The sequence below is a fragment of the Pyrgilauda ruficollis genome, unplaced genomic scaffold, assembly GCF_017590135.1.
Source record: "Pyrgilauda ruficollis isolate IOZ18807 unplaced genomic scaffold, ASM1759013v1 scaffold21, whole genome shotgun sequence".
In the NCBI taxonomy this organism is placed as follows: Eukaryota; Metazoa; Chordata; class Aves; order Passeriformes; family Passeridae; genus Pyrgilauda; species Pyrgilauda ruficollis.
This window is the reverse complement of record NW_024520318.1, coordinates 7,012,205-7,038,912: the sequence shown is the minus strand read 5'-3', so window position 1 is coordinate 7,038,912 and position 26,708 is coordinate 7,012,205. Positions and strand designations below refer to the sequence as shown.

General features: G+C 40.7%; 1 protein-coding gene across 2 annotated transcripts in view; it reads right to left on the bottom strand.

Annotated features, from left to right (window-relative positions):
- The window catches only part of FXR1 (FMR1 autosomal homolog 1), a 33,087-nt gene extending 6,653 nt beyond the window's left edge, over nt 1–26,434 (bottom strand). For both annotated transcript variants that reach the window (XM_041467962.1, XM_041467963.1), the window contains exons 1-12: nt 26,234–26,434; nt 16,761–16,813; nt 12,632–12,725; nt 11,349–11,420; nt 9,070–9,218; nt 8,534–8,627; nt 7,545–7,661; nt 7,274–7,444; nt 4,079–4,157; nt 2,824–2,933; nt 2,099–2,185; nt 1,156–1,363 (exon numbers count right to left, since the gene is read on the bottom strand). In XM_041467962.1, the coding sequence (XP_041323896.1) occupies nt 1,156–1,363; nt 2,099–2,185; nt 2,824–2,933; nt 4,079–4,157; nt 7,274–7,444; nt 7,545–7,661; nt 8,534–8,627; nt 9,070–9,218; nt 11,349–11,420; nt 12,632–12,725; nt 16,761–16,813; nt 26,234–26,284 (1,285 nt within the window). In that variant the 5' untranslated portion in view covers nt 26,285–26,434. The remainder of the gene's footprint in view (nt 1–1,155; nt 1,364–2,098; nt 2,186–2,823; nt 2,934–4,078; nt 4,158–7,273; nt 7,445–7,544; nt 7,662–8,533; nt 8,628–9,069; nt 9,219–11,348; nt 11,421–12,631; nt 12,726–16,760; nt 16,814–26,233) is intronic.
- Nucleotides 26,435–26,708: the final 274 nt, after the last annotated feature.

Below are 26,708 nucleotides of genomic sequence, written 5' to 3'. Positions count from 1 at the left end.
CTGAAATTCCCAAGGACAACTTTGCCACCTTATAGCCATGGCTGTTGCTAAGCAACCCCTTCTGGATGCTGTAATGCTGCTTGAACAATTTCACTGTTTATATAAAAGAGCATCTGTAACACCCGGCCATCTCTGAGTACCCAAACCCACAGAGATTTTTACTACCTGAAAACCCAACACCTACTCTTCATTTTAGGTATCCAGGAACTCCCCCTATTACCCAGTCTGGAATATAAAGTTTTAGACCCATATGGCTTAAATGCGATGCTTGCCATTTTGGGAGGAAAAAAAATACTTTAAGTTTTCCAAATCACAGTGTGTCTGTATAAGCAAAGTGAACAAGTTTCCTTACAGTTCAGTCAGCTCACTGAGAAATAATAAAAAATGAAGTTATAAACATCATCATCAGAATCAACACAACTAACACCTGGCATGATCCAGGAAGCTATAGCCAGGGACAGACTGTAAAACCCAAAAGGTGTCTGATTTTTTAACAGAAATGAACTACATGTAGATATCCAGAGTAATTTACTGTATTGAAAAAACAGCATTGCTCTTCTTTGTGAAACATGTCTTTTATAAGAAATGCAGTATCTCCATTTGGACAAGGTGGGGATGTGCACACCTGTCAGGAACTGAACAGTGCTTTTTAATTGAGAAATGCATCAGAATACCTCACCTGAAAACTAAATCCAGTTAGTTCCTGACCAAATTATAAAACCCACAGGATTTTGTGCTGTCTCCATTTTAATAATTTTGATTCACTTTTCAGAAATACAGTGGTAAGATGGCCATGATCACAGACAAGCAATTTTTCTCCTCAGCCAAAACAAATAATGCTCATTTCAGATTATTTTTAAAATTTTTGTCTCCTGAAAAGCACCTGTAGCTCTCTTCCCAGCTTTTATGATGTCACTTGCTAAGTAACTAGCATGGAAGAACAAGGTGTTTTCAGAGCTCAGTTTGGTAATTTTTTCAGTTTTAAACTTAACATCAAGACCGCAAATCTAACGAGGTGTTTTGAACTATGAACAAAATAAAACAGCAATTCTGAATTTCCAACTCTTATCTTCACCCAAATACACTGAAGACAAAGAAATCCAAAGACAGTTTTGAGTTCCAAGGTATCCTGAGGCCTTGCCCAAGGGCACTCACCGTAACCAGAGGTGTAATTGGGGCCCCTGCGGCCCCTGCCCCGCCCGCTGTAGGACCTGGAGCCTTGCACTGAGGAGAGGGTGCTCTCGTCAGTGGTGTAACCCTTCTCCTTCTCAGGAACTCGAGCAGAGGAGGGCCTGAAGCCCATCCCAATCTGCCGCAGCTGTTCATCGATCTGGAGCCGTTCCAGTCTTAGTTGTTCTACCTCCTACGTACAACGAAACAAAAACCATGGAAAAGACTGCTGACAAATGTCCCTCACAAAACACCATCCCCCACCCAGTCACACTGAAAATAATCATTCCTCTGGGAGAATCAACACCACCTGGCAGGTGACTACAAATAATGAAATTCAAGATGAGTTATCCCTGAGTTTCAGAAGAGATCTAAAAACTTTCACCACTATGCAGAAATCTTAGCTTTAAGACTATTACTACCTTTGTTAATTACTGTTCAGCAAATTTTTCCAGTAAAATTTAGGAAAAAAAAAAGCAAACTGATGAGAGAACACAATGCAAACTCATAATCTCTGTTAACATCACAAAACAACCCAGTCTAAACAGATTAAACAGGTAATTGTTCTAATACCACACTGTATTACTGGTGTTCTATTAGAAATTCCATCCTTCCACTACAAAGCATTAACCTGACAACAGCAGAACTCAAACACAGACAAAAAATTCTGTGTTAGTTCCCAAAAGTCCCTTAAAAGCTCCGTTCTTTACAGTCTGATTCTTTGAACCCCAAAAGCACTAAGTAAACATGACAAGGTATTTACAGGCCCATGATACCCATGGGCAAAGGGTGGGCTCAAGGCACCAAGCTTTAAATCCTGATATACAGAGGAATAGTTTAATAACTGCAAATACCACCAAAGTTGCTCAAAAATACTTCAACCCAAGTTTCCTCTACAGATTCTCTCTCCCAAAACACACTCACTCACCTTTAGATATGCGATGTGATATTCCAACAGAACTTGGACATTCCCAATGCTTTCTTTAGTACCAACAAATACAAATGGTACCATTCCCTACAGGAACAAAGTATCAAAGCTTTTTATCAGGGAGAACATTATCACTGAAATAATGCTGTTTAAATTATATAAAGAGATCTGTTTTAAGTTACCGAAGCGAGCTAAACAAAGGCAGCAACTGAGCCTTTGGTTGCAAAGACATCTAGAAATAGCTCAAGCTGGGGTGACAGCAATGGCTTCAGACTGTCCAGCTTTCCCAACAACCTGTTCTGGAGCTGAGGTAACCTGACATCCCGTGTTCATATCCATGCAACACATGCTGGGTGTAGTTTAGCACAACAGGTGTATAGAAGCATCCACAGTTTACCAAGAAGGTGGTTCATTAAACGAACTTTTAAGACCAAGCACCTTTACAAGCTTATCCCTTTTGTTCTTATCTATTTAAAGTATGTGGATACTTTTAACACTAACAATCCCAAATTAGTTATATAGCCCAAGTGCATGTAGGAGAAAGAGGAAAAAAAACCAACCAAAAACCTCTTACTTCAGCAGCAAAAACCTTCCTTGAATTATTTTATATACAATCTACTGCAAGATGCCAGTTTAGAACTAATGGTCTCTATATCCACAGATTGTAAAATAAAACTGGGTTTGAAAACAAACCTAGTGACAGCAGGAAAGAATGAAGTACTTACATCTTCACGAGGCAGCTTATTTTCATTGTCTCCTTCAATTCTCACCCTGACGACTCCAGACTTGTCTACAATCTCCTGAATCACTTTTCCATTTTTTCCAATAACTTTTCCTTCAGAGGGCAAGAATGGTTAATTTTGCACCCACAGTCAAAGTATTTTAACATGTTTATTGGTATTTTATACATGAAATCCCCAAAGAATACCCCACACTCTGTCAGAAAAAATGGGTAAAAACCATTAAAATTAAACTCTCTCTATAAGCAGAATGACAAGCAGTGATGAAGATCACCACTGCACACAGGCTTCCAATAGAACCAAACCAAGAGTAAAATGGCACAAGAGTTTCTGGTCAAGTTCTAAAACCTTGAAAGTCTAAGTTATGGGAGTTTGCACATGAATTATTTAAATGCTGTTATTTATAATATGCAGGCTCCAAGCCCCAAACCACAGCAGGTTAAAACCTGGGTTTTAACTTCTCTGGATAATCCAAGCTGTTCAATCAGGTACAACACCTCCAACTTTAACACTGCCTCCATGCCCACACTGCCCACAAGCTGGGCATGGGGAGCAGGGAGCTGCCAGACTTCAGTAAAAAGCAGGATAAAGGAAGGAGAACGAGGGAAGAGGAAAAATGTTCCCTGTGAAGACTGGACTAGGGGAAGACGGTTTGTGTCTTCGAGTGGAACACAATTAACCTCACACCTTCAGGTGATTTTCAGTACAGAACCTACCAGACTATGCTACACCTTCATAAAGCTGCAACATGGAAAAACATTTATTTTGAGACTGAGGCCGAGACCTATGAGCACTGCTGATTTATACAGGAGCTCACCAGCATCCAACCACCACCTGTGACAAACTTCAACCCAGGAGGGAGCAGTAGAGGAGAACTGTCTCGTGTCATTCTTGCAACTCAGCTGGAGAATTCCCAGATTAAACTTTGGAATTTAGCTTTTAAGAAGCCAATTCAGTAGAGTGTGTTTTTTTACTAGAATCTGAACTTCAAATATTACCATTAAATTAGGTGGTACAAGTCTATAATCAAGTCAGTTTAAGTGCTAAAATCCTGATAAAGTATTATGCAGCATAAATATATCCAATTTCATAATAATTCAGATACATATAGTTTTAAAAGATTAATCACTTTCTACTGAAATGGAGAAATCAAATATTGTACTGGCACCTAAATCCTCTCTGCAAAGTTATAATTAGGCTCCCTTTTCCCAACTTTTCAAATTTTAGCAGTATTACATACCAACAAGGTTTCTGGGAACTTGAATAAAATCCTCCACAAATTCCAAGTAACTTCTGGCCTTTTTTACTGCATCAGCAGTCTGGAAATAAATTTAAAGAAATCAAATTTATTTGTGAATACAGAATGTTAAGAACAAAACCTTGTAGCAACAGTTGCCAGTCTTCCAAATAAACTTATTTGTGAAAAGAAAAGAATAAAGACAAGATTAATCTAATTTTCAACTAAATAATAACGGAATAATTGAGTGAAATGCCCAGAGACAAATTCAGTAGAAAAGCAAAGCATCGGTAACAAATAAAACATTTTTTTCATGTTATTTCAAGATGTTTTGAGATATCAAAATGGATCCCCCATCCCTGGAAGAGTTCAAAGGCCAGGTTGGATGGGGCTTTGAGCAAACACCATAAGTGATTTTACAACCAGGGCACTCTCTTTCCAGAATGCTGGTTTCTGGCCACAGTTCATCTACAATGCTTTCCAAGCCAGGACAGTGGCTCTGGTTACTGGGAGAACTCCTGTAAATGCTCTCTTGCAGCTTTATTGTTAAATGACGAAAATCAACTGAGTTAACTGAGATGCTGAAACAAGAAACAAGGCTTCAAATTAGCAACAGCAGAAGTGTAGAATTAAGGAAAGAATATCAGCATCTCGTCAGTAACAACAGCTTAAGAGCACAATTTCCATTTTACACTAATGCCTAAGCCCCTTCATCTGTCATTTTTAGGCAACACGTGAAATGAGAGCACCACCAGCTCCTGCACCTTTTAATCAAATCAGGCAAATCTTAGAAGAAGAAAATGTATAAACCTCTACTTCTGGCAGAGGTCAAAATGACGGCAAAGGAAACATGGCCAAATTGGATTTCAAGATAATGAAAGCAGTGATCAAGCACAAGAAACAGATGAACAGGAAGCCACTGTGAGGAGCAGAATTTATGCTGTATTTCCAGAGCAACTGCTCAAATGATAAAAACTTAAAACACACTAGCAATTCTTCATCCTCAATGAATTCTACAAAGAGACAATTAAGCAAAGAGTTCCTGCCTCAGGTATGTTTATCAACTCCTTCCCAAAAAAAGACGAAGGAACTGTGAATGCATTTACAGAAGCAGAGTCAGGACAAGAAAATATACAACTGCCAGAGCTGCAGCTCTCCAGTGCACCCATAAGCCTCTCTACACTTGTCATGGGCACTCAAGATTTTTATGTGAGTACAACCTGTGTAACTCAGACAAGGTATTCTCAGTTCCTTGTAGCAGAACATGGATTGAAGACCTTGCAGGATTCCAGCCACCAGCAACTACCTTTGTTAATTCTGATTTGCAGCCTACATGTCCACTGATGCTCTCATTACTTCTCACAGCAGCCCAAACAATCAAGACATGTCCATGCTACCAAAGCGTGTAATAGAACAATTAAATGCAGGATATTTTTCTAAACTCAGCATTATACCTACCAGTGTTAAGAATTGCATGAGAATTGACTGCAATTCCATTTTAACAGTAATGAAGGTCTAAGAGAAACTTCTCTATTTCTGACACAGCTCTCTCTCTCTGGGAAGCACAGGTTTTCATAAGTAGTCTAAGCAACACTGTCCAAACAAGTTCACGGGCCTGCGATCTGTACAGGCATCACAATCAGAAGTTCAGGCAACAAGGAAAGGGTCTTGAAACCAAAATGGCCTTGACCAGACAGGGATAAATGCATGAACAGCATGCCATACAGTTTAGATTTCTTCTATCCACAGAGGTTTCCAATAGTCTTTAAAACTTCTCTTCATGTTTCTTCCCTCAGAGAGCCTGGCCCTGAGCAATAAACTTTTATTTGTATGCAAAACAACAGCTACGGGAAACCTTCAGACCATGACTGCTATGTCAACAACTGGTTCACTACACCCACACATCTCAGCCTGAAACTGTCTGCCTGTGCATTCAGCCATTGGGGCCTGGCTGGCTGCCCACTGCAGCTGAAGAGAGGCAAAAAGAATAGGAAAGTGTAGCCAGATGCTGAAAACCTTATCATGTGGAATAGTTAAGCTGCCTGGCATTTTTAGAAGCACTTATCACTTCTACGAAGGACAAGGCTGGATGTGCCTAAAGGCATTTTTATTAGGGGGCATCTGGTATTTATAATCATTGGTGTGACCCTCTGTAAGAGGCTGGTGACAGTCATAACCTTTCCACAAGTTCCAGCATCACATCATTCACATGAAGGAGATCAAAACTGGAATACACTGGACATTCACTGCATTTAAACTTGTCCCATTCTTCCTCAGGAACTGAGATGTAATTTACTGGCAGTAGGAATTGAAAGAAGGATCTGCTGCCAGCCTGATACCCTAGGTATCCAAAAAAGGTTTCCAAAAAAAGGACTATTTCAGAGATACTGCAAAGTACAGAAGTTTGACCTCCTCTCCACAGGATCAACTTCATCTGAACCTTTGACACTACTCCTGACACAGACGGAGCAGAATTCAAGACCTCAGATTCCTGAAACAGGACACAACCACAGATTTTCAGACATGTTAACATCAGAGACTCAGTCACACCTGTAGAGTTCGGGACAAGGGATAAAAACCCTCAAAATATTTTCTGACAGAGCCCTAGTGACAGTGGCATTTTTGTCACTAGCCTTCTGCTTCCTGAATGGATCCTTGTTTTGGTCCAAGGACCAACTATATTTCAAGGCAGTTGTGAGATTCAGAAGAGTCACACAAATGGAATCAACTTGGAGCCAATCATTGTTCTGCAAAAGCCAGCATTAAATTGACAAAATACAAGAGTTAGAAGCAGTAGATACAGGCTTTAACGCAGCTGGATAGGTCAGAGGAGCAGACACCACACAGTAAAACACACACAAAAGGTGGATGGGGGGAGGAGGAGAACCAATAAGGTTCTGAGGGAGAAAAGAAACCCAAACAAACCCATGATCAGGTAAAATAGTAGGAAGTGATACTTCTCTCAGGTTGACCCAGGATACACAGCAAAATGGAGTGATTAGGACAGAACAGACCTTATGGAGGTCACCACTGCAACAAAGGCTTGAATATTAAATAAATACAGTAGAAGCTGCTGCAGGTCAACATGCACAAAGACACACAAAAACTCAGGAGGTGTATTCTGGGTACAGCTCTCACCAGTCTAAAAGCAGATACAGAGTGAAATGCTCCAAGGATTCATATAAAGTTCCCACTTACCTCTCCATAGATTCTGAAAGTACCGGTATCTTCCTCAAGCTCAATGGTTGTAACTCCTGGAACCTTTCTGGCTTGTTGTATGTTACTGCCATGCGTTCCTATAGCAAGTCCCATTAAATCTTCTCGGACTACAAACTCCTCATGAAATGCTGCAGCAAGCTGCTTTGTGCACTGAAGGGAAAACAAAGACAGACTCATCCATCTGCACTCACTGTAATGCACTGCTCTGAGCTCAGTTTCAAGCAACAAGAGCAACAAGCTGTGGCTTTACCTCCAAGTGTTTTGTAGCTTCCTCATTTCTTGACATCAGCATGAGCTTGGTGCGAATGCTGCGCAGGTGCATGTCACTGAGAATGTTCACTCTCTTCACTGTTGCTTCACTGGCAGACTACAGGAGAGAGGGAACCAAAGTTTTGGCTTTGTAAGCAAATGCACATTTAAAGGATAAATCAGGAACCTATTGAAACGAAGTCAATACACATGACCTCAATTTCCAGAAGTTACATAAACACTGTCCTTCCTCGAAACAAAGCATGAGATATTCAGCACCAACAACAACTACTGGTTCTCAATCACACCATGTTTTATATTAAAGACTTTACTGCTGAATTACACAGTAACCCTTTCCCCTTGATGCTGCCCAAACAAATCTTTCTACCATATACATACTTGTCACTGTGTGTGCGACTAAGAGAGGTAAGGAAATAATCAAGGACAACACAATCCTGCATAGTGACGTTCAAGCTGAGTAATATATGCTCAGTAATAATACTGAGTAAATGGAGTTATGAAGAAAAACTAAAGCTGGGACAACCCTGTGTAGTAAGAAAACCACCACAGAGGCATCTAAATGAACAATTCCTTAATGGCTACACTGAGCCGGTGCAGGTCTGCACAGGGAAATGCAGCTGTGGGTCAAACTGCACAGTGTAATACAGCATGAGGGGAAAGCTATTGCTCCACAGTGGAGGGAGATCATTGACCACTGAGCCACCTGCTAAAATCAGTGAAACAGAACTCAGATGAGAATGACAAAAGTCATACAAACAATGAGACTCAAAGCTGCTCCTAAATTTAGGCTGTATACATTGGAGGCCTTACACCCAAAGATTAAATACATCTACTTACACAAAATCTCTCACAATTTACATAGCTTGACAAATTAAACCATTTTCCATATACACATACAGCTAGCTATGTATTTCTTATAAATAATAAACTGGTAATTCATAGAACATTTATATAGAAACAATTACTTACCAGTATTATTAGTTGAGCAGTTTCAGCATGATAAAAAATTCGACATGCTCCCACAGCTTTCTTGAAATCTTTATGTGCATTTTCATTAGCACACCTAAGGAGACAAAATTATTGTTATTTCAACAATATGCATCAAAACTGAACACGTAATGAGATAATCAGACCAAGAACATTCAGGAGTTTATGGCAAAGACTGTTCAGAAAAAGGAAAGTTCCCATTCTCCTCAACATGGCTCCAGTTTCTCTGCAGATTCTATGGCAGCAGGGTTACCTGGAAAGCCTCAGTAACAGGCCCACTGTGAAGTGCATCACCTGTACAGGCACTGAGTTCCCACCTAAGAACTTCCCTTCTGTCCCCACCCCGAAAGCTCAGCAGGGGTCCCAGTCAGCAGCTTCTAAATGAGCTACCTTAGCCCTAATCACCCTTAAGGCTCTTCATGGACCTGTAAATCAGCCTCTAAAACAGAAGCCAAGTGAGCTTCTGCTTCCCCTTTCCATAAAGTGAAAGCCTTCTTGAAGTGTGCAGAGCTACTCACGCATCTCTCAGGTCTTCAGGAACATCCACTGTGCACTTGAAGAAGGTGTTCTTTTTGACAGTTTTGTTCTGATTCACAGGTCGCAGTCGCTCGTAAGTGACAATTTCATTGTAAGTGGCATCACAAGCAGCGTATTCAATGACATAAAACTGGGAGAGTTTTTTTTTAAAATAAGAACTTCAGTAAGGAACAACAAAGACACAGTAAAATTACCAGCACCAGCAAGGAAGCACAAAATATGAATACATAAACAAAGTCCTGAACAATAAGATATTTCTACACAAATGAGCCTGGATATATTTCAGCATCCCTGTGCTCCTTTACTGAAGTCAGGGCATTGTTATCAGCATAGTCTCCAGTCCCCCACAATAGCATCTTGGATCGATTTTTCTCATGCCCATCTCTTTCAAATACTTTCACCAGTTCAATTCAAGTTCTGAAACCCAAAATGTTTACTGGAGCTCTAATTCTAAAACGTATCAGAGAACACTTCTTCACAGAAATATCTACTCTGCAACACTAAAACAAACAAGGTGAATCCACTGATTTAATGGGCAAGCTACCTGGGAATCATGTAAGATCAAAATCAATACAGAAACTCCATCTTTTTGAAACACGCTGCCAAATTTAGGAGGGCAAGAGAGCTAAGAAGATTTAAGTTACCAATAATCTACTCCTACACTTCCACCCAACACATGCAACTTTAAAGAAGCTTTGTGCACAGCATCCCTGCAGCCTGGCTCTTGCTAGGGATTCTTCTCCTCTCCTCCCTTCCACCTAGGTGCAATTTAGGGGTGCAGCAGTACATTCTCTCTCTCTTCCTCCCTCCAAACTGGGATCTATTTATCTCAACACAATTTGCTCAATATCCATAAAAAGGAAATCACTCTCTCAATGACACACTTTTTTCTAATTACAAGTTTTAAGTATCATCCAAATTATACAAAGCTGCTTTGAAATGTATCAATGTATCATTACTACCTCAAGTAATAATAAGGAACAATAAATGCTAAACTGCAACTGAATTTAAGAGATCTACCACTACATGCTCTAAAAACTCAACTTCTATAGTTAAAGATAACTCTGGATATCAGAACAATCAGAAGCAACAAATTCTTGGACACATGGGTTGTTTGTGAATTTACTATTAACCTTACAGAAAAAATCTAAATATAGAACAGTGTTAAAGACTGTACAAAGAAGCCAACATGAACTGTGAGGTTCTTTCCAGGGACAATTCCCTAAAATAACTGATTTGACAATCAGGGTGAAAAACTTTTTTGCCTGTAAAATCTAGGAAATTAAAAACTAGTAAAAAATTTTACTTCTATGACTTTTTTCTGAAAATAAACAGCACAGCAAGCTAACTAATATAAAAATTTCAAATTTCTGTGACATTTAAGAAAGCCTACTAGCTACAAATGACAAACTATCATTTAAATCAGTTTGCCTCCTTTTATCTTGATTTCTTAATGAGCTGTTTATTCACATGGATCAACACACAGAATCTTCCTCTGGTAGGTCTTTACTACCACCTTGCCCTTACAGAGCTCAACAAAAGCTGGTATTTGTTAACAGCTTTTAAACAATACTAGAAATTGGACAATTATTTTTTCTCAATACCGTTTCCTTTTGTTTTAGGAATCTGATACAACAAAAGCATCAAAACACAGGACTCTCCCCACTATGAAGTTCAATTCTCTTGCTGGCATTTCACAAAATAAAGCTTTAATGAGACTGGGTCAAACACTGCCACACCTCTATATGCTCAATTGTCTGAATCTGCAAGTTACTTGGCAGCTGCAAACAACCATCTATTTATAGTAAAATAAAAACTTGACACATCTAAAAACAAAACAAGCAGTGTCCTTCCACTACACTCAGTAAAAACATACACACAAAAACCAACCCACAGCCACCCTCAGCAATAGTCAGGCCTAATTTACAGATGACAAACAGCTTTTAACCACAGGTGCTTTACCTCATTTTCAGCACCAAGTTTAATACACAAAACAGGTTTGTCAGAAATCCTGTCCTTGTGCATGCCTTCAGTCCTTCAAGCAATTAAACTGCAGATAATGGAAGTCACTTGCTCAGCTCTGAGGGCATGACCCTCTGCTGTGCAATGCAGCAAAGGTCATTCCAAGGTGGTCACAACTTATAATTCTCTTTTGTCATGTTTTTGTAGTACTTCATTCAAAGCTTTTTCATTACAAAGAACTTCTATTTACTGTATTTCACATGAAAGCATGAAATCAGTAAGTTTTAAAATAATTTACCTCTCCTTTCATCATTCGAACTTTTGCCAGCCACCAGCCACAAGGTTCTTGGTCATTTGCCCTAGAATATACCTGGAAATGAAAGTATTAAGAACCACTGAAAGCACATACAAACATAATTCACTTATGTGCACGTATAATGAAGAAAGAACCACACAACTTTTCTAATTTTCATTGAAATGAAACCGTATTCTACTCTCATCCTTCTTGCACTACAAGGACTGTGAACAGACTTCCTTTGTATAAATTACTGACAAGTCAAAGGAAATTTTTAAGGAAGATAGAACTTTGGCAAAACACTTCTTTGGGGGCAATTCCTCAGTAAATTCAAACACTGTCTTCAAACTGGAAGTCCACACATAGAACTAACTCCAAAATTCAGATTTCTGTTTTGCCCTTGGCTTACTTGATAAACCAAGAACTACTGAAATGAACCAAGTCATCACATGACTACATGCCCCATACTAAAAAACACTACTAAGTTAATGCATGACCAGCCATAGTACAGAGGACTTCTGAAACCCAGTTTTCTCATCCTGAGGTTTCATCTGCTCCTCATACATTTCTGATAGGCCAAAGTCATTTGCATGCAGACTGAATAAGCTTTACAGTAGGGAGGAAGTGGAAAATAACCCTTTACATCTAACAAAGACAAAGTATTTCAAATTAACAGAAAAGTCCAGCACCTATGATTTTTTTCTTAGATTAGTTGCCCTAAAGTACGACGGTATCCTCAGTAAAGGAAACTCATGACTTTGATTTTAAGGACAAGTACAGAAAAACCCCCAGAAGTTAAACTGAATCACTCATGATACTAGAATGAGCAGGGTACAGAACATGCATATTTTAATTTCTAGATTTAATACATCACTCCTATTAACACTCTCTCTCTGTAGAACACCGTAATTCATAGAGTTTCCTAGCAGACTGTACCAGACATTTCATCTGGGTTAAAACTCTTGCTATCGGAGGACCTTTATTACATCTCCATATCAAAGATTTCCAACACTTTACATTTCAGGCCAAAAAAGAAAACTGCCTACATTTTTTTGTCAGAATTAAAAGCTTCTCAGCTATTTTAAGTTTTCGATTTTGAAAAATGTTCCACTGGCAGTTTTGTTGGAAAACTGAAATGTCAGAGCTTCACTGACATTCTAATAAACCCATGTGTACAGACATGCTCCATTTTAAACCTTCACCTTGGTAACGCCCTTACACCCCTCATCACTGCCTGGAATGGACAATCAGTTCCAGACCAGCACAGCTCACGAGCATTCACTCACCTCCACCTCATCTCCTTCACCAATTTCTTTCTTGATATCAGGGGGTGGTGGTAATCTGACTTCATTGAAGGGCACCTGGCGCTCTGGTTGCCAACTGCAAGTTGAAGAAGCATTGCACATTAATTCTCATATTTTCCTATTTTTTTTTTTAGTTTAGAATTCTGTTTCATTAAAATTCTTTCTTTCCATATCATGAGGTCTGTTTTCTTATGGCTAGCAAGAAAATCTTTTAGCAAACGAACAATATAATCATGGCAAGACAAAAGTAGTATCTAGGAAGACATTTAACACCACAATTTTCAAATTAACTGAAAAATTTAATTAATAGCTTTCATAAAACTCCAGTGAAAAATATTATATGATGTAGTTAACATTCCTACTGCTCAAATCATAGAGCCCTTATATAGATTTAAGCTCAGCTTTGCAGTCCAGTATGGAGTTCATTCACTTCTCCACCTCATATTTAACATTTCAACTGCTTACCACCAAAGTTTTATGTATTTCAGGAAAATCTGACTCCAATCATCAACAAAACTTTCCATGTGCAAACTTGCTGATGTTCCCCAGTAACAGATTCAGATCAAAATGTATCTTTATATCTGCTTATCAACACCTACTACTTCTAGGCATACAAAATAAAGGTTTACTTCCTTATACAGCAAGTCTGTTTGTTTTAGTACAGTTGGCTGTACAAAAGTATTTTATTTGTAGAAGTGTATGTTTCCAGTGCATTTTATGAAGACTACTGGAGCAATTAAATCCACTGTGTTCTCCTGAAATTCCTTCTCCTTCTACTCTGTGAATGTCACAGAATGCCATCAGCTGTTCCTCACTCTTAGTCAGAAATCTGACTAAAGGTTGAAATAAAACCAGGGGAAGATCCTTCAAAAAATCTGTATTAATTTAAAATATCTGAGGGACTTTTAATGGTACCTGTCAAAGCACTGCAATGTCCACCATTTCTGCCCATCTGATTCACATTAGACACCAACAGAATCAGAACCAACCACCTTCTAACAGTAAGGATTACTGCAAGTCACTTGCTTTGCTGACTTTTTAATAACCTGCAGACAGAGCAGCCTGCATTAGTAGAACAAGGCTGAGCATAAGGAGCACTTCTGCAACTTCCCAGAAGAGGAGATAGATACATTTGCATGTTTGCTCAGAAACCACAGCTTACACTCAAGTACCTCACTTAATAAAGATGCTACATATCATAGAGCTTTAATCTAGACAATATAATAACCTTTTTCTTTTAATTATAGTTTGAAAAACAACAAAAATGCATGAAGATTATTACTGAGGTGCTGGAACACATCCTGAGAAGGACAAGGTGAAGACTCTAGAGGACAGACCTGATGAGGAGCAGCTGAGGGGGGGGTTGGCCTGGAGAAAAGGAGGCTCAGAGGGACCTGAGAAGAAACGGTGTCAAGCTGTGCCAGGGAGGTTCAGACTGAAGGCAAAATTTCTTCACTAAAAGGGTGGTCAGACATTAGCATGGGCTGCCCAGGGAGGTGGTGGAATCTCCATTCCCAGAGGTGTTCCAAGGACACATGGATGTGGCACTACCATAGTGGTGAACACCATGGTGCAGGGCTAACAGCTGGATTTGATCTCAGAGGATCAAGTATCAGCCTCTACAGCCTTGAGGATTTTAGGACATGGATAGCTTTTGTTTAGGTTGGAAGGTATTTTGGCCACAAAATGTTAATTAAATCACATTCTATTTCTGAGAAATGGTGAAGGGTGATGGCAAAAAAATTCAGTTGCAATTAAATTGTCCATGTTGCAAACAGTTACTAATCTCAGCTTGGGTTTTTCCTTCCCCTCCCTGCCAGTGGAGGAAGCGCACAGCAGAAAAGTGCACAGAAGGCTCAGCTCTCAGAATACAAGTCCAAGTTTTGGTGGCAAAACTTTCTAAGCCCAGAATCAGAGCACCTCACTGGTGAAATACAAACCAAGGTGTTTTAAGAAATTACTTGTGATGGGATACAAACTACCTACTAAGACCATCTGACAAAACTGATGCCTAAGCTACAGGGCACAAATCACAAAAAAAAGGAGGTTCTTGCTTCTTGTAACACAGAAGCCTCTCCTGCAATATAGCTGCTTCAAACTCCAATGAGCCTCTGTGAAACTGTAGATCCATCAAACTCAAGATCCAATTTTCCATCCAACAGTAATAAAAGTTTCCAGGTCCTGAAGCTTCTGCATTTGTTCCTTGTCTCCTTACCCTCTTAAGAGTTAAGACTACCTGCCCAGAGACTGAGTGTTGCTATGGCCACAAAATCATCATTAGCAGTTTGTGCTGGTACACTTAACTTTGGGAACCCTACAATAGCTGTAGATAAAGATTGGATAATAATAGCAGAAAATGCAAAGTGACAGTTTAGACTGCCTATTGTGGAGTAGATGTGTGTATTTGTTAGTGATTATCACTATCACAACACTGATGCTCTCAGCACAGGACACTCTTGCCAGTTTTGGTTCCACTAAAGCCCGTATGACTTTAACTCTGTAAAAAGCATAAGAATTGATCAGATTTACGTCACAGAACAATTTGACTGTGTACACACTTCCTGATCAGATCTATTTTTAGTCAACAGAACACTCCACATATGCTGCAGCCCATCGTTTTTGAAACATGGCTGCTGCTGCCAGACTTTCTGTAGAACACATGGATGATATGGATACTAAACACTAGAAATGCATTTGCCAACAACTCAACTCCTGCTGTGAGCCCCTGGCACTTCCTTTAGCTTATTTAGTTTCTGACATCAAAGGAAGGATCTTAAATGCAAAGATAAGTAATTACTTTTCTTTAGAAAGTAATATAAATGTTGAAGATGAAACTCATGATTTGTCACATCTTCTTAGACCACGGATAGGGGTTTAATTTTTTGTTTGTTGGGTTTAATTTTTTTTTTTGTTTGTTGGGTTTTGGGGTGAGAATATGAAAACCTAGGAGACAGTAACAGGTTCCATAACCACCTCAGTGTTAATGTAAATTATGGTTGCCACCTCACCTTCTAACTGTCTTCATAAAAGAAGGACTAGAAAGCATAGGTAAGAAAGAAAGAAACACTGGGTTTTGCAGAGTAAACCCCAGGATTACTTATGTCCCCCCTCTCCACCAAGGATTTCTTTTCACACATGTATATAGGTACACACACATACACACCTTGGATTATGTCAGCAGGATTATAAATACTGTTTATAAAGACACACTTGCATACTCCCTAGCATTACCTCCATTACCCAGCAATCTTTCTTCAAGAAAGGCTCAAAGACTAATCTACAGGTTAGAGCTGGCAAAGGTTATAACAATTTTCACGTCAAAAGGTGACACATTTTATAGGCTCTCCACCTAGTAACTGGAAGAGAAACAGGAAAGAGGATGTAGCTCACAGAGTATTTGGAATTAGCACTGAGATCTCCCAGGTAATCCACAGTGTTATCAGTCAGAACACTGAACAACAGGTACTCGTTTGTACTTTACCAACCCATGGATTATCCTTGGCTTGCCACTACAATTTCCCAGCAGTACTGCTGTCTTTATACATTAAATGGACTTCATGAAAAATTATTTTTCAAGATTTGCTAACAGATCTGCACTCTTTTCCACTCAAAAACAATAGGTCTTTTGACTGGAAATATATGTATATTTATCATCCTAATAGTTAAAAGAAAAAAAATCACCATTAGGTGAAAAGTAGTTTTACTTTTCTCTGGGAATACTGGTCAGCATTCCAGACAGCAGACACAGAATTGCTCATTTGAGTACTCCGGCATTTTCCATCTTTTCCTGCTTTCGTATAAGAATCTCAAGCCTGCGCCACTGATCCCTATATTAATTAAATTTGGATGTCACACCTATGAGCATCACTAAAGATACCAAAGAATGTACAGGACTGTGTAACTGATGAACTGAATTCTGATACAGATTCAAGAAGGCAATTCATGGAAGCTGAACAGAATAGTGAGCCTGTACTTCTAGAACTGTATCTAATGAAATCTGCTTCCTCTTAAAGGAAAACAATTAAACAAAAAAACCCCAAAAAAACCAGCAAAAGCACAAAACTGAAATAACCTAATATTCAAATAATTATTCTAAAAATAAAATACTTACTTGTTTTCAAATGCAACTGTGAGGGAGTCCTCATGAACATCTTTGATAAATCCCTAAAAGAAAAACATTTTTGTTACAAGAATGCACGTGAAATCAAAAAGGCAGCAATTTCAATACAGCCTGAACCTGAGCTAAGACTACCACTAACACTGAGGTTCCATTTTCAGAAAGCTCCTAAACACACTCCCACTCTTTGCAGGAGCTTGCTGATATTCTTAGCTGGCTATTCCAAGATGTGCAGAGTGCAGGGACTGCTTCCAATGACTGCTCAAGTCTGACCAGCTCATTTCCAACTGAACTCACTAGCACGACTTTCTTACTCTGCCCAGAGGTGTGCACAGGTGTTTTACAGGAACAGAATGAGACAGATCCAGACAAAAACAGTTATTCCAACAGCTGTGCACTGAACTATGTGCTTCACTGGTGCTCCACCCAACACAAACTGAATCCTAAACAACCTTCCCCCCCCCAGCAGTCCAGTAGCCAGTTTGAATCACATTTGGCAGTAGAGGCTGCCACACAGCCAGTTATAGTATCATCTTTCAGGCACTAAATTGGGGACTGGATGAGGCCAAACGCCTGTAGGACCTCCCAGGAAAACAAAGATAATACAATATTGCATGGATTTTTTGTGCTTACATTTAGGGGGCACTCATTATACCAAAAACTTAAAGACAAAGATCAAGCTCACAGAGTTATACCCAAGTATCCATGCAGAAATTAGAACTGCTACATTTATTGATTAAGGAGGGGAGGTGTGCTGAAAAAACTAATTAGAAGATAAAAAGAACAGCACTCCTGCCTTCGCTGCAGCCTTATTTGCCCAAACAGAGGTGGTGAAGGAGGACCCTGCAGCTTTAAAGGAGTAAGAAAGCTGCATAGCTGTGTTCAGAGAAAGAAGTTCCAGGAAATCTGCTGAATGGATTATATCCATTTAAGAAACTGACAACTGAGGAGGACGAAGAACACAGCAGCTGTGCAAGCACCACTGAGGTATTATGTGTCAGCTCAGGGAAAGATAAATTTTGACACAGTCGATCCCTCCATGTAATGACGGACAGTAAAGGAGCCCACACTGACAGCTGGCTGCAAAGGGCCTAGAAAAACCAATCTCCTTTTACCTGAGCTCATACTCGGCCAATGCTCTGAAAGAATCTGCTCAAAACCTGCTTTTCTGCTCCCTGAGCTTCCCTCAAACCCATCTGTCAGCAACACAAAAGACTGGTTCTAGCAGAAAGCACACTGGTAGCCCTCAACAAAGCAGGTCACCAGAAATCATCTTGTTGAACCATCTAGTGTGCTCCTAATAAAATAAACCCTCTCTAAGGCCATCCTGCCACTGCAAGGGAAGGCAGGCAAATCTCATCTGAAAGGTGAGAAAGTGAAACACTTGAGAGTAAAATACACCCAGAATCAGGGACTTTCAGTTTCAAGGAAACTGGATGGGAGTATAAAGTTATGTCTGTTTAAAGATGCAAAGAGCATTTAAAATTTTACTGCCTAAAGCATGTGTAAGCCAGCAATAGAGATAAAGCAGAACTTCTACCAAATTTATGCTACCAGCAGTTCCCTTCAGATGTACCCCAGCACAGGGACAAATGAACATGGCATACAGTGCAGGAAATAGGAGTTTCTCTACTACAATTCATCCAAATTCTATACAGGGGCAAAACACTGAAGTCATAGCACTTAGAATCAACTTCATGCAGTCCAGCATTCTGCTACATGACAACTTATCAACAGACAGGAGTATTTACAGGGAGAGATTAACTCCCTACTAGAGACAGCCATTTATCTGCATTCCAAGAGTCTGTGATTCAATACTAGTCTCTGCCTCATGCTACTTTATTTCATAGCTGAACCTGGTCTTCTATTCCCGTTGTGTTCTCACAGTACTCAATGTGTTTCTAAGGGCAGCCTGTAGTAACTAAAAATTTATTCTGCGGAACTGAATTCAGTTCTTTCCTTTGCTGAAAAGTAAAACTTCAGAATCAAGACAGATTCCAATTCAGATATCATAAAACATCTGATTAACATTCAGAACTTAATGCTCTGTAAAGTTAAGTAATGAATCCATTGCCTACAGATTTCATTAATAAGACTAAAGAAGTGCAAAAAAGGAATCCAACTGCATTGACTTTTGAGGATTTCAGACAATTAGCCCACACCCAGGTGAAGTGTGGGTTTCTGTGTAAGGTACAGACAGGTTTAACAGTCACAACCAATTTTTGAGCTAAGGTGCCACTGAAGAATGCCAAAGCTGAAGTGGAACAGTAATGCCAAGACACTGCTCTCAGCAGACCAACAGCTGACACTGCACAAACGTCAGCTGCATAAACAGAAACAAGGACAATTTTTAATAAAATCCAAAGTACAAATTCCAACAAAGAGTCTGCACATTTTACAACACCATATGGGTTTCAGGAACTCCTTCACGGAAGGAAGTCTTTCAGTTCAAAGTGTGCACACTGCTCTTCCCTCCCACAGGAGAATGCAATGCAGACTCACTGCTGGCAGACACGTAGGCAGCAACTGCCTTGGAATTACCTGCACAGCTTTCTCACTTGGCATTCCCAAACTTTCACTCCCTAGTATAATCAAGCACAATATCTATCAAGTATGCACTTCAGTCACAAATGCACATATGTAAAGTATCAAAAAAAGTGACATAACTATTAAATAATTTTACTGTTGTGAGGCCTGAGAAAATTCTGGTTAGAGTCTAACTATATACATTTATTTCTGACTATTATCAATTTCTCTACAGTGGGGATGAGATCACACTTACAGCAAATGAAGCACAGCAGTCTAGGAGGTATTATGGAATGTACGGTCCATTTGTAATAAAACTAATGAGAATTCAGTATGGCTTTTAAATAGTTTTCTAAGAAATTATTTCATTACCATCAAGAAGGATGTCAAAAGTACCATTACAGCATTTTCTGAAAGCAAAACTTCCTGAGTATGACTTTGGTATGGCATTCACCCCTGCCTATACACATTATCAGCTGTCACGTACAACTTCCAGATAAAGCCAGAAAGAGACTTCATGCATGTCAGGATGAAATTTAGTGTAGTTTTAAAAGAAGTCTTCATGGAGCCTATGATAATTAAATTTAAAAAAAAGGTCTTACAACAAAACTTGTGGCATTAGGTTTTAAAAGAAGTCTTCATGGAGCCTATAATTAGGCTATTTAATTAGATAATTAAATTTAAAAAAAAGGTCTTACAACAAAACTTGTGGCATTAGGGTATTTTGGTATTTCACAACAGAAAAAGGACTTTATAGTAAATCCTATAAATTCACAAGGATTTTTCCCAGAAGAGGCATGATGAACATAAACCAGAAAACTAAATAACCTGGTTTTCAATTGGGGAGTTTTGAAGGAGGTCTTTATTTGTGAGGTAACCCATATAAATAGATTTGCACTAGTGATGCCTGATACTGTGTCAAAAACATTCTCTACTAAATTAAGTAATGATCCATCACCTTAACTTTATCTCTAATGAACAATGTACTCTGTTACTGAAATTTAACTTAGCAGTGTTGCCAAAGACAGATAATGCCAGTTTCTAAGCTTGAAGAGTTCTGTTCCTAACATATCATTCCATGTACCTTGGGTGATGAGGCAGAGCCAACAGGACACGACCAAACACATCATCAATAAACACAGTGGCATCAAAAAAACTGAGGAATTGCAGTATCAGCAAGTGAGCTTACACATAACCTTTGTGTGTATTTTATAGCACACACAAATCTGCAGAGGGCAAGAGGGGAAGAAAAGCTGACATGACTTCATCTTGCCAGACCTCTGATTCGGCGTGTGCACACACGAGTGTCAGTCACCCCTGGCTCCCTGGCTGTCCATGTATGCCCTGCCTGGAGCAGCAGGAGTCTGTACTGTACTACGGGCTATTAATGTCCTGCTGCCTCCACAGGCTCCTGGGCTCAGACCTGTCTCTGCCACTCACTTGGCAGGAGCTGGGCTCCCAACACCAGCACCTGCAGAGGGACAGGATGGGAGAGCCAAGGGATCCAACCTGCGGCTGGACAGGGTGTGCAGGGTAACAACGGGGCAGGAAACTCTCCACCAATCATCTGCACCAAAATCACTGCAGCTGAGACTTCCTCATTTCATAACAGACACCCACACACACTCTTTCCCTTTTACTTGGGTTTTGCTCATGGCTTTAGGCTTAGGATCTGCTGATAACATAAACGGATCAAGATTTACTGAAGTGCCCTCACAGTGAACTGCATGTCTGTGTGTGTATATGCACACACACTTTTTTTTCCTTTTAATCCAATTCCACCAATTCCAGACAAAGTCACAAAATCTGTAAAACAGGTAGATGCAATCCAAGTTCCCTCCATATCCTACTTTCTGTAAATTTATCTGACCCCCAAGTAGGGTGATCCAATGTAAAAATGAGGTGCTGTTAGTTTAGCTGCAAACTTTCTTTCCAGGGACAGCCACTGTGTTGGCCTTTGAGTCACACATACCTGCACACTAAAACTGTATTAATATCACCTTACTCACTGCTGAGCCAATTTCTAACAGCAAACACTTCGGCATCTGGTACCACGGACTGTTCCTGAACCACTGACATAAAGGTCAAGCAGCCTATATCCAATTACCGAGCCTTTCACTCCTTTTCAGATGCAAGAACCCTTGGTATTTCTAACGGACACTGAAACACAACTGTTTTGGGTAACAAACACATGAACTAATTATTGCTGAAAGATTTATCTCATACTGAGCCCTCAAAGGGAAAAAAAAAAAAAAAAGAAAAAGCAAACAAAAGAAACTTGTAAATACACAAACCACTTGACAAGAAAAACTGAACTTGGTATTACTTTCATTATAAGTGATCAGCTACACCTGTTTATACAAGGAACTGATAGAAGCAAGCAGCTGTGGCTTACTGCAAAACACAAACACTATAAGCAGGTATCAGGAAAGAAAAATATTCTGAACTATCACATCAGCTCTAGCAAGTACAGTTTAATTTATGACATCACTGCTTACTTCCATCCACAATCACAATTACATGTATATCCAAGGGTTGTTCTGACAGTTGTGCAAGAGCCTCAGCACTGAATTTGTCTCAATGACTCATCTGTTACACTGGGTTCTTCATAAGCATCCTCCAAAAGGGCAAAACTTCTGGAAGACACCCTCCATTGACCACGTACCTCAAAAATCAATAACCACTCCCTCTGGCATCTCCCTTCCATCAGACTAAAAGGCTAAAGCAAACGGCTCACCAACAGCAACAATAACTACAGCTGCTTCTTGTAAGACTACACAACTTTCAACTGATAGGAACAACTTTAAAATGTCTAAAATCTCCCACCCATATAGATGTAGGGCTAGATGCAATAAAAAAATGCTGACAGTCATAACACAGTTAAGATATTTAAAGAAAAAACCAAAGGTCATTCCAGTTAGTTTCCTGGTGTAGTAATTGGGTATGAGCAGTGTGTAAGCTACACTCCTAATGACAATTTCCTACTTTAATAACCATCAAGCTAAAAACCACTCAGAGCAACTCAAGTTGTTTGCAAAGCCACTAATTAAAAACTGTAAGAAAAATTTTAAAAATAATTGTATTTTCATTGATGCATAAACCTTCACTCCCACAGAGTTGCTCATCAAGCTTTGGCTCTACATGTGGAGAAATGGTGTGTACTTGTCATTAACCATTTTTTCCCCTTAGTAATACTTTGCCTTGTGTCTGCCTTGAGGCCACTGCCAACTCCTGCTACCAGCATTTTGCTTAGTCCTGTTAGCAGAACAACTGAACCTCTTGAAAGAGGAACGGGCCAACAAGGAAACACTTGTACACCTGTAAATTAAGGTTGGAGTTCCATTTTAATTCATAGGGTTTTTTCCCTTGCGTAAGTAGTTCTACTACTGTAGAACTTACAAGGGCCTGCAGCACACCAGAGCCCATTTTCCAGCACAGCTAAGGTCCTACAAGGAAGAACAGAGTTGTTAAATGGCACTGAAAGGCTCAGTCAGAGGAATTGATCTGATGTTCAATTTATGTACTTTGGTCTTACTGTAAAGCCCACACTACTTCAGGGAAGCTGACATGGGAAATCATGAGTAATGTGCATCAGCAGGGCTCTTAATCTGCATACAAGTGAGCACATACAAATGAGCTGATGGAGATACTGAGTAAAACTGAAGTTTTTGTCTTGTTCTTCTAAGACTCTCCACAACTGGCAGGTCCAGAGGAAACGGCACAAATGGGAATATGGGAATTTCTGTATGAACGTCAGAAAACTTTTTTTTCTACTGTGAGAATGACTAAGCAGAAGCTCAGGTTGTTTGGGAGGCTGTAGAGTTTCCATCCTCAGAGATACTCAAAAGCCATCTGGACATGGGCAACTGGCTCTAGGTGGCCCCACCTGAGCAGAGGTGTGGAGCAGGTGAACTCCCACAGCCTCTGCCAGTCTCAGCCATCTGTGATTCTGTCAAGTACTTCATCATCTTAGTGACAGTGAAGCATCATCCTGAAAACACTGCAGGCAGGCCAAAACAAGGCTGGGAGCACACAGCTTTCACTCTCTTCAACACACTGAACCAAGGAAATCCAGGTATTTTTCACCATTCCATACATAAAAAAAATTTATTCTAATGTCCCAAAGATAAAGATTTTCCTACCATCCAGTCCTCACCTAGAAAGCATTAACTTTGCTGCTCTCAGGAAGCCCTCATAGCACATTTAATATATGCAAACCCATAACCAGTAGTCTTCAGCAACCCTGTCTGTTCTCCCCCGTTCCACAGCACAAACCCCCCCATTTTTCAGAAGCCCACAACCAGTTCAAGTCCCATCAGTGCCATCTGTTCTCCAAAGACAATGGGTGCACAAAATTATTATATATGCAAAGTCTTCTAAGCTGCAGGAAGTGGCTAAACACTGGCTCTGCTTGTAATGGTTGAGAACCTGGAATAAAATATGCAGTAAATGCTGTCCTGTTCTCCAGATTATATTACTTCTTTAAAGCAAATGGGAAAAAAAAAGAAACCACAAATTAGTTTGGTGACTTAGATACACAAGTTTAAAATTAGATCATAATATGCTCTTATAATTTCTTTTAAAATTACCTTGGGATTTACCATAACTGCTCACTGCTGCATGAAAACTCAAAATGCTTTTCATGATGCATGAATTTTAATAGAGAATATTAATTTTCCATACTAATTTATTGCAACCATAGTGTATACGTATCATGTATGGTCTTCCTGCACTTAGGAAGAATTCCCTGTTAAAACTGAAGAGCAATTATTAGAGGAACTAAAGAAACTTTGTAATAAAGAGTACCATTTAGCATGGTTATACCTCTAGTAAGTACTGAAAACCCACTAGAAGGCTCCAAGAGATTCAACGACTACATTTGTTGTACTAAGTTGCAGATCATAGTAACAACTCCTTAAAAGAAAATCTCTCATGTTATTGTTTACATAATTATTTTGTTTTCCCTCTGTTCACATAGCAGGATCTTTCTGATTTCATTTACCTGGGGTTATGCTATGCTAATTAATCCAAATTCAAACTGCTCTAAAGACAAACCTCAAATCTTATTCCATCTTACAAATTCTGCTTTTTCTCTTCTGAAAACTTTTGCCACCTTCCATGGAGTGTCACACAGCTTAGAAAAAATGAGCCTCTTGTCATTATCTTGCAATGATCAATGCTACTGGTGCCCAAAATAGGACACTTCCTAAAAGAGAATGACACACCTCTTTGCTTTAGGTCACTTTAAACAGCAAGTGACCTAGGAGTGCTACCTAGTTCCAAAATAAATGCAAAACCTCTACCTTCCTCAAGAGTAAGACTCACAAAATGGAGTCAATGACACACACACTTCACTGCATTTAGCTCACAAGAATAATCTTTGAAGTTGTGTTTGTTTGAATGATTTGGTTTGGGTCTTTATTTATGGGGGTTGTGTGTTTTTGTCTCCCTCCACATTAACAGTGGATTACTCTGAGTTGGGGCTTTGACCGTTCTGCATCCAATCATTCCAACGTGCCTTCATCTACCATCTTCATCACTGGACATAATCCCCACTTCACTCATCTCAAAGCCATTATGCCATTTTTAATTAAAACTTCTGCTTTTTTAAGTCACTGTTCACAGGGCTAAAACACATGATGGTGCTAATCCAAGACTGATAATTCTCACTGATTTAGGAGATGTCATCCTTTTAAATCAGGCTTATTGTAGCAAATTCTGTGCACACAGATCCCTTCAGTCCAAAAATTCAGCACATCTCATACTCCCATGTGTCTGACATTCCCCTTAAGCAGAAGAGCAACTGATTCATCATTTGGAAAGTTGTCCAAGATCACAAGGTATAAAATTGAAAGCTAAGAAAAGTGCTTCCAAATTCTGGCCTTCTTAATGCTCAGGGGAAAAAAATTCTATTTAGGAGCATCCTGTTCTAGATGCAAATGATTCTGATGTGGGTTTCTGTGTGATGCTTCAGGTTCAACAAAAAAATTATCTACTGCATAAAATTTATTATCTACTCTTTTTGGTAAAAATTTCAGAGGGTTCCCTACTAGGGATGCAGTTTATCCCACAGCATTCTTTCCTCATAAGGGTATCTCCCATTTGTCTTGGCCAGCTGAAAGAACTAACTCCTGAAGTCAGCTGGTTACAATCCCTTACACCCAACTGCCTCTACATACTGTACAGTCACCACATGATTCCCAAGCCAAATCCACAGCTGCACTCAGGAAATTCTGAAGGGGGGAGGGGGAATCGAAAGGGCCAGCCCCACACCAAGTGCAGCACTGCCTGTGCAATGCCACACCGTGCATGTGGTTAGGCACAATAGCTAAAGAGAGTCCCGAGATTAAATCCTCCCAGAACACAGCCACGCTGCGTGCTCACAATACTGGCTGGGATCAGCCCTTCTGGAGAGGAAGACAGGAGCCTACTGCCATAAAAAGAGCTGGGATTCTTAAACATCTGAAGCCAGGCTTAGGGGAAAATGACTGACAGGCAACAGCTGAGAGTATTCTGCATTGATCCTGTACCATCCTGACATTCCAGGGAGGGTGATGGTGAAAGAAGATTTCTGAAGGCATAAATAAACTCGAAATCTTAAAAAAAAATTATTTTAAATCCTTTAAAGCCATTATTATCGTCCCGCTTCACCCCATCCCACCCAAAAGCCCCTGCATCTTCCAACACCAATCCCTCCTCACGCCCACCCACCCTTCCCGAAACGAAGGCTCAGGGAATCCCCGCGCCGCGCATCTGCTGCCCCCGGCCCCGCCAGCGCTCTGCCTTCCCCACACACGAACCTCCCCTGCGCGCAGCCCTCAGCAGCCTCGTCACCGCCGCCCCCCCGCCNACCTTCCCCGCTCACCGTCCCCTCCCCCGCCGCCCTTCGGCCCCGGCCCCGCCGGGCGCGGAGCCGCCCGCGCCGCCCCCGCCGCCGGTACCTTGTAGAAGGCCCCGTTGGAGCCGCGCACTTCCACCGTCAGCTCCTCCATGTTGGGGCCGCAAAGGACGCCGGGACGAGCTTCTAGAAACTGTCACCGCGGGGGGAGCGAGCGGCGCCCGCCCCCTCCGCCCCCCGCCCGCCGGGCCGCGCCTCCGGCCCCTCCTGCTGCTCCGGGCGGGCCGGCACCGCCGGAGCGGAGCGGAGCGGGGCGGACGCTGCGGGGAGGGCTCCCCGCCACCGGCGGAGCGGGGCGGTCCCTGCGGGAAGGGCTCCCGGGAAGGGTTCCCCGCCGTTATCTCCCCGCCCGCCGGCGCCGGGCTGAGGGGGGAGCGCGGGGCGCGGGTGCGGCCGCGTGAGGGGGGCGGCGGCGGCGGGCGCTGCGTGCGGAGACAATGCGGTGCGGGCACGGTGCGGGGCGGGCCGCGCTTTGCAGGGAACGCCGCTCAAAAGGCCGCGCCCGAGGGAGCACCTTC